The sequence below is a fragment of the Armigeres subalbatus genome, chromosome 1 (genome assembly GCF_024139115.2).
Source record: "Armigeres subalbatus isolate Guangzhou_Male chromosome 1, GZ_Asu_2, whole genome shotgun sequence".
Taxonomy (NCBI): domain Eukaryota; kingdom Metazoa; phylum Arthropoda; class Insecta; order Diptera; family Culicidae; genus Armigeres; species Armigeres subalbatus.
In genome coordinates this window covers 87,951,417-87,959,678 of record NC_085139.1, presented here as the reverse complement: position 1 = coordinate 87,959,678, position 8,262 = coordinate 87,951,417, and the positions used below count along the sequence as shown (strand labels likewise).

The 8,262-nt window shown below is 45.0% G+C and overlaps 1 protein-coding gene across 1 annotated transcript; it reads left to right on the top strand.

The window, feature by feature from the left end:
• LOC134206333 (uncharacterized) lies at positions 1-2,396 on the top strand. The gene is made up of 2 exons (XM_062682032.1): positions 1-630; positions 1,440-2,396. Exons 1-2 carry the CDS (start codon positions 1-3, stop codon positions 2,394-2,396), a joined length of 1,587 nt encoding a protein of 528 aa, XP_062538016.1.
• The last annotated feature ends 5,866 nt before the right edge of the window (positions 2,397-8,262 follow it).

The following is an 8,262-nucleotide window of genomic DNA, read 5'->3' as shown; positions in this document are numbered from 1 at the left end:
ATGAAGAACATTCATGCATTCGCTGCCAAAACTCCTATGGTCGTGGAGTGTGCATTCGAAGCAGAGATAGTGGCGATTAATCATCGCGGATCAGCTACTAAAGGGATATTTCACGTGATTTGTGGTGGAACGAGATCACTACTTGGTCGTTCAACGGCAAGCGATATGGGGCTTCTACGTGTTGCAACTACCAACAGTCTTGAGGATGCTGGTGAACGGGTAACATTCCCAAAAATGCCTGGAGTAAAAATCAGATTCAGCGTCGATGATAAAGTTCCACCTGTGAAGAATGCCTATTATAACGTGCCAGCAGCTTTTCGTGAGGCAGCGAAACTACGTTTAGAGGAAATGGAATCGCAAGGCATTATCGAGAAGGTAACAAACGCTCCAAACTGGATAAGTGGGATGTCCGCAGTCGCCAAGGGAAAGAACGACTTTCGATTGGTGGTCAATATGCGAGCCCCGAATAAAGCTATCAATCGAGAGTATTTCCGGCTGCCATTAATCGAAGAGATGAAGGTGAAGCTCCACGGGTCGAAGTATTTCAGCAAACTTGACCTCAGCAATGCGTTCTATCATCTCGAACTGCACAATGAATCTAGGGATCTCACCACATTTTGTCAGAAAATGGTATGTGCCTACAAACATGTTTTTAAAAACTAATGTTCAGTAATTTTATACAACTTACAAACCTCATTAAAATTTCCCAGGTATGTATCGGTTCACCAGGTTGATGTTCGGGGTAAACTGCGCCCCGAAATCTTCCAGAGAGAGATGACGCGTATTCTTAAGGGCGTGGAAAACAAAATAATTTATATCGACGATGTACTCATCTTCGCGGATTCTCTTGAGGAATTGCGTAAAACTGTCTGGGAAGTCTTGAACATACTGAGGGCGAACAACCTAACGCTTAATACCGCAAAATGCGAGTTTGATAAGACGCGAATTCAGTTTTGGGACATGAGCTTGACGAAAATGGGTTCCACGTAGACAATGCTAAGATAAAAGCATACGTAATTTTCGGGAACCTGCTACAATTTCAGAGTTGCGTAGCTTCCTCGGATTGGCATCGTATATTAGTCCGCACATTAAGAATTTTGCGGACATCACCAACCCTTTATGGGAGATAATTACCGCTAAAACATGGGAATGGGGACAACGGCAGAGCTTGGCTTTCAATAAGGTTAAGGACAAAATAGTACACTGTTGTGTGTCTCTAGGATTCTTCTCAGAGAAAGATAAAACGATCCTTTATACAGACGCCTCACCGGTGGCACTAGGTGCGGTCTTAGTGCAAGAGGATGTACATGATCAAGCAAGAATCATCAGCTTTGCATCTAAGGCCCTAACCACCACGGAAAAAATATGCTCAAAACCAACGCGAAGCTCTCGGTGCAGTTTGGGCCGTTGAGCATTTTCGTATTTTTACTTGAAGGCAGTTTACATTGCGCACAGATGCTCAGGGGGTATCATTTATCCTCAACCGTACACGCGAGGAATCAAAACGGGCATTGACACGAGCTGACGGATGGGCATTAAGATTAAGTCCATACAGCTACACAGTTGAATACATTCGAGGGTCAGAGAACATTGCTGATGCTTCTTCAAGGTTATATGTTGGAACCGACGAGCCATTCGACGATGACTGCAGTCCTTGGGAAATTGCAACCCTGGAAGCCAATGGTGTCGATTTCATCACCGACGATGAAATCAAAAAAGCCACAGCGGACGATCGAACTCTTCAAGCAGTCATGGAAGCTTTGTACTCAGAATGTTGGCCGAAACACTTGCAAACATATCAGCGTCTGGAAGAAGATTTGTCCATACGAGAAAGCATGTTGGTGAAGACGGGATGCGTGGTGATTCCAGAGGCGCTACGTCAACGTGTGCTGCACATTTCGCATCAGGGTCATCCATCGGCGGCGAAGAATAAAAGTATCCTACGACAACGAGTGTGGTGGCCCGGCATGACCAGTGACGTCGAGAAGTGGGTGGATTCTTGCTCTTCGTGTGCGTTGAACGGTAGACCAGAGAAGCCTACCCCAATGCAGCGCATCCTTGCTCCGAAAGCGGTCTGGGAAACAATAGCGCTGGATTTCAATGGACCTTACATCAAATTCGGTGGAATTTCCATCCTCGTCATAGTTGATTACCGGTCGAGGTTTTTGCTTGCTAAACCAGTAAAATCTACTAGTTTTGAGAACACCAAAAGAGTTTTGGAGGACGTTTTCGACAGAGAAGGTTTTCCAAAAACGATAAAGACGGACAACGGCCCGCCTTTCAACGGTGAAGAATACAAACGCTACTGTACGGAAAGATCAATTACACCAATCTTCCACGCCATTATTCCCGCAACAGAACGGGCTCGTGGAGAGCTACATGAAAGTAGTTCATAGAGCTATGACCAATGCAGCAATCAGCAAGACGAATTAAGTTGAAGAACTACGCAAAGCAATTCACGCCCATAATGCTGCGATCCATAGCCTAACCAAGTTAGCTCCCGAAGAAATCATGTCTAGTCGGAAAATAAAACGAGGATTACCATTACTTGACTTCGAAAAGTGTCGATAGATGATGATTTGTTATCCAAACGAGATCAGGAAGCTAAGTTGGCGGCGAAAGAGCGCGAGGACAAAGACGAGGTGCACGGCCCAGCCGAGTACAACCAGGAGACATGGTGATAGTTGAGAGACATATGCGAGGCAAGGGGAATCGCGTTTCTTCCCGAAGAAGTATACGGTCACTGAAGACAATAATGGCAGTTTGACACTCAATAACGAAGATGGCCAAGTGTTGAAACGGCATATTTCTCAAACCAGGAAGGTGTCTAATTGGCGTACAGAAAGACTAGCAAGCAACTCCGATCATCAACCAATGACCTCGAATGCAGAAGCGGGTGTCCCAGTGAGAAAAAGGAATGCTCCAACGTACCTGAAAGATTACATCCGGTCTACAGAACAAGAATCATAATTGCAGTAGACAAGATTTCGAAATAAAGAATTATCATCAGAACAAATTATTCTTTCCCACACTACACATAATTTAAATTTGAGATATGTTTTTCTTCCAAACGTTAGTTTGCTCACCTAATCTTTCCTTGCATGCATACTGCAGTTTATCAGGATCTCCCTACCTCTGCCAAGAAAACGCATTCATCCGCCAAGACAGGGATTTGAAGGCACAAAATACGGGGGGAAAACCTTATAACTGGAACCGTAAACACTAAAATATATTTTTTTACGAAAATGGAAAAAACTACCCGAATGCAGTTCCAACTGATAATGTAATAATATAAACATGGAAAAATGTTCGTAGGTGTTTTAGTATTTGACGTTAGTCGGAGGTCTCTTCGTTTAAATATTGTAGAACAAAAACAATGTGAGTGGATGGTGCTACATATTTCGTGATGCTCGTTTTCGGTTTCCTACCATGGTTCACGTTAGTTGGTAGATCATATGAAAATTTCCCAGTATTGTTAGTAATAACAGGTAATTACTGAACAATATACAATATTTCAAGGACATTTAATGTTGATTGATGTTTTCCACCAAGACAAATTCATCTGTCAAATCAGCTGAATTTGAATACTTTTTCTTCTTTTTTTTTTAAACTGACAGAACTTCCCCCGCGGGAAAATAAATGAGTGCAGCGGAGCACACGAAAATAAAATTTTAGTCAACTTTACTGGAAATTGCGGGAAAAGCACAACAACACTCAGGAAAAATCTTCAGACTTTTTATGTTTTATTCGGCGGCAGAGAAAAAACGCAAAATTACTTTTTAATGAAGAGTTTTATTACGGGTATCATTATTTTCTGGGAAAAGGGGAGATGTGCGGCATGGTTAATGATAATCAATGCATACACTGAACAGTGTACAGTGTGCTGAACGGTCACACCTTTTGAATGTACCTTGCACGCTGTCGACATGGCGACAGACCGACACAACGCATCACACGCTTACGCGCGAAGTCACATTCGGCAAGCGCCTCTGCAAGCTGCATCATTTTCCGGTAGCATAACAACAGGTAAGTCGCCATTTTATATATAATAAGTATAAACTCAAGCGCTGGGTTATTCCTCGTATGCGGAAGTGCACAGATAGGAATTAAAAAAAAAACGAAGTTACTACCTTTAGTATATCTTGATTTAACCGAGAAAGGCATCGTCACCGCTAGGTGGATTTATTTGGGTTTTTTCAGGTATTTTTCCTAATGATTTTAGAGTTCATAACTATGTAATGACGGCGGAGTCAGGATCACGAAGTGGAATTCAGCGTATGGGATTCGGAATGGATAACATCAGCGGAAATAAAGCACACGCGAGAACTGTACGGTTCAAATACGTTTATTATTAGGAATAAGAAAGAAACACAACTTGTCGCGGGAAGCGCTTGGTTTGAATTGAAAAAAACTGTTTCATACACTCTCTCTCGCTCTCATTGCGTTGGCGCAAGGTAGGATGCGTATGAAGGTTCGCACTGTTGCTTACGATGTGTGTAGTGGTAGCATTGCACATTTCCACACTCCTCCTCAACTGGTACCCGCTTCACACGTCGTTCGACAATCCTAACATCTGGAAAAACTGCTTGTGCTTTTGAGGACCCAAAGGCTTAGTCATGATGTCTGCCACCATAACTTCCGTTGAACAGTACTCCAACATAATCTCCTTTTTCTCACAAAGCTCTTGAATGAACTTCTCCTTTGTGTCGATGTGTTCGATCGTCGACTTGATCTCTCAGTCCTAACGAAAGCCAGACATCCTTGATTGTCTTCCTTTAACACGGTTGGTTCGATCTGAGTTTCTCCAAAGTCACGCAAAAGCTGCCGCAACCAGATGGTCTCTTGGCAAGCTTCCGAAAGCGCAACATATTCCGCCTCCATTGAGGAAAGTGTTACACATGGTTGTCTTCTGCTAGTCCAAGATATCGCTGCTCCGCCAAAGTAGAACACTGCACCAGAAGTTGATCGCCGACTTTCGGCATCCCCAGCCCAATCTGCGTCCGAGTATCCTGCTAATGATTCACTTATATTTCTACCCAATTGAAGGTAGCTATTCTTCGTTGCTTTCAAGTAACGCAAAACGCGCTTGGCAGCTGTCCAATCTACCTCGTTCGGGGTAGAAAACTTCCTTCCTAGAATCGCTGTCACTGCCGCTATATCTGGTCGAGCGATGACTGATAGATATAGTAATCCACCAACCAAACTCCTGTATTCATGTGCATTATCAAGTGGCTTGTTGGTTTGCAGCGACTTCATGTACCCCAAGTCCATTGGGGACTTTGCTGGTTTTGCTTGATCCATCCCGTGTCGGTTCAGTAGCTTGTCGATGTATTGCTTCAATCTGACTTGATACATTCCGTTTTCGCGGCGCACCTCCATCCCAAGGAAGTGCCGAATCTCTCCCAAGCTTGTAATTTCGAATTCCTTGGCTAGACCCTGATAAATAAGCTCCAATTCCGCTTCATTCGTCGATGCAAGCAGCATGTCGTCAACATAGACTAACAAGAACACCGTTTCGTCACCAGTTTTTCTCACGTAGAGACACGGATCTGCCGACGACGCCTTGAACCCCAAATTAGTCACTACTTCGTTAAGTTTCTTGTTCCAGCATCGTGCAGATTGCCGTAATCCATAAATGCTCCGCTTCAGCTGGCACACAAGCTCCTCCTGTCCTGCTGTCGAAAAACCTGGCGGTTGCCGCATATATATCACTTCATCTAGAGTACCGTTGAGGTATGCCGTCTTCACATCTAGGTGGCGGACCACCAACTTCCGGTTTGCAGCTATTGTCAAAAATGTCCGTAACGTTGACTGACGAGTAACTGGCGCAAACACCTGATCATAATCAATGCCAAACTGTTGGATATACCCCTGCGCCACTACTCTTGCCTTGAACTTAATCACTTCATCAGCCTCATTCCGCTTGAGCTTAAAAACCCATTTGGAGCCTACTAACTTTCGCCCCTTTGGCAAAGGTACTAGGTCCCAAGTACCACTTCTACGATGGGAATCCATTTCGTCTTTCATGGCCTTATGCCAGTCCGGATGTTTAATAGCTTCTCGATAATTGGTAGGTTCTTCAATCGCACTTGCCGCTATGCCTACTACGAAATTGTCAAAGTGCTTCGGTATAGCTCCCATATTCTGGCGTTTTGACCTCCGTATTTCACCAGCTGCTTCCTCCTCCTGAGTGTTTGCATCGTTATCATCATTCGCGGAGTCGTACTCTTCTTCGCTTTCGTCGGGTTCTTCCTTAAAGGGTATCAATCGAATCTCTTCATCTGGCTTGTCCTTCTCCTTCTCACTTGTTGTATCCGGAGCAAAAATAGGGAATTCTACCGATGATGATCCATTGCCTAATTCGACGAAACGTGCGTCCCGGCTGATAGTGATAGAATCTGTTTCACGTTCCAGAAACCTATAGCCCTTATGTTCCATCGAATAGCCCACAAAATACAGCTTCTGTGCTTTCGAATCGAGTTTGTTCCTCTTGTTCCCAAGAATATGGACGTATGCTTCGCTTCCGAATACCTTTAAGTTCCCGAGATCCGGTTTCCTGTTCCACCACAGTTCATAGGGTGTCTTTGTGATGGCCCTAGACGGTAGGCGGTTCTGCAGATACGTAGCGGTCAGAACCGCTTCGCCCCAATATCGCTTCTCGAGACCCGAATCAACCAGCATACAGGTTGCCATTTCGTTGATGGAGCGATTCTTTCGCTCCGCTAAACCATTAGATTGTGGAGAATAAGGAGTTGTAAATTGAGGTTTGATCCCCTCCGATTTATAGAATTGTCTCAGCTCCTTATTATCGAACTCGCCCCCACCGTCGGAACGAATAACACGCGGCTTGCGTCCAAAGATGTTCTCCGTCCATCGCACGTAGTCGATAATGTTTTGTGTCGCTTCCCACTTGTGCTTCATCAGTATCGTCACGGTGAATCTGCTGTAGTCATCGATCAGGTGCATGACGTACCGGTTGCCACTGGGTGTGGTCGTCTTCATCGGCCCGCACAAATCCGTATGGATGATGTCCAATACTTGGGTCGACTTCCTCTCGATAATAGCCGGGAAAGGGGCTCTGGCTGCCTTCCCTTCCATACAACATTCGCAAATAATTCTTAGACCACAATCACTCACCTTTATGCCGGTGGCAAGATCCTCCTTGAGAAGCCGCTCAGCAGCTGCCCAATCCCGGTGGCCAAGACGACGATGCCATTGATGCTGACAGTTGGGCTTGTGCTGACCAACCACTGCCTGCATTGAACACTCAGCTTGACGAAGATGGTATACTCCACCGCAGCGAACACCTTTCGCTACGACAAATCCCTGCGAGTCTACTACTCGGCAGCCTTCTTGATTGAAGCACACTTCCATTTTCTTCTGCGCCAGCTTTTCCACAGAAATCAAGCTGGTCGACAATCCTGGAACGTATTTCACTTCACTGATGTCAATTCTGATCGGCTCTTCGTTGCCGTCAATACCATACACCACGCCATTACCCTCCCCGAGAATTTGAGTTTTCTTCCCGTCGGCAAGGGTGATAAAACCTCCGACAAACTCTTTCAGGTGGGTGAAAAACGATTTATCGTTCGTCATATGTGCACTCGCACCACTGTCGATGATCCACGATCGACCTTTTTCGTCACTCACTGTAAAGGCAATGCCTTTGCTGTCACTTTGTACCACTTTAGCCTTCGCACTATCACTCTTCTTGTGATTTTCTTCTCTCTTCGAAGCTTGAAGCTTCCTGCAGTTCTTTCGGAGATGGCCTACTTTCTTGCAAAAGTGGCAAACCCGAGTCTCCTTTTGTGGATAACTTTCAGATCGCATCGCCTTTTCAACTTTCCGAACACCACCTTCGCGTTCTAGTCGTCGTTGATAATCGTCCATCAACATTGACTTCACTTCGTCTATCGCGATATCATCACCAGACCGACTATCGAGAGCTGTCACGAGTCCATCAAAAGAAGGAGGTAGGCTTCGAAGAAGCATACAAATTTTCGTTTCCGAATCTAACATTGTTCCGGCGGCGTCCAATCGATCAAACAATTCATCAATTTCGAGCAAATGGCGCTCCAAATCACCGCGCTCCGGAAGATTAGTTGAGCACAATTTCTTTAACAACGAAACGCGAACTGATCGAGAGGTCTTCTGGTGGTATGCTTTCAATGCATCAAAAACTTCGCGCGCGTGTACACAGTTTTCACCAGGGAAATTGGCTATCTTCGAGTAGCAGCACCAATGTTGCCTTTGCTTTACGAT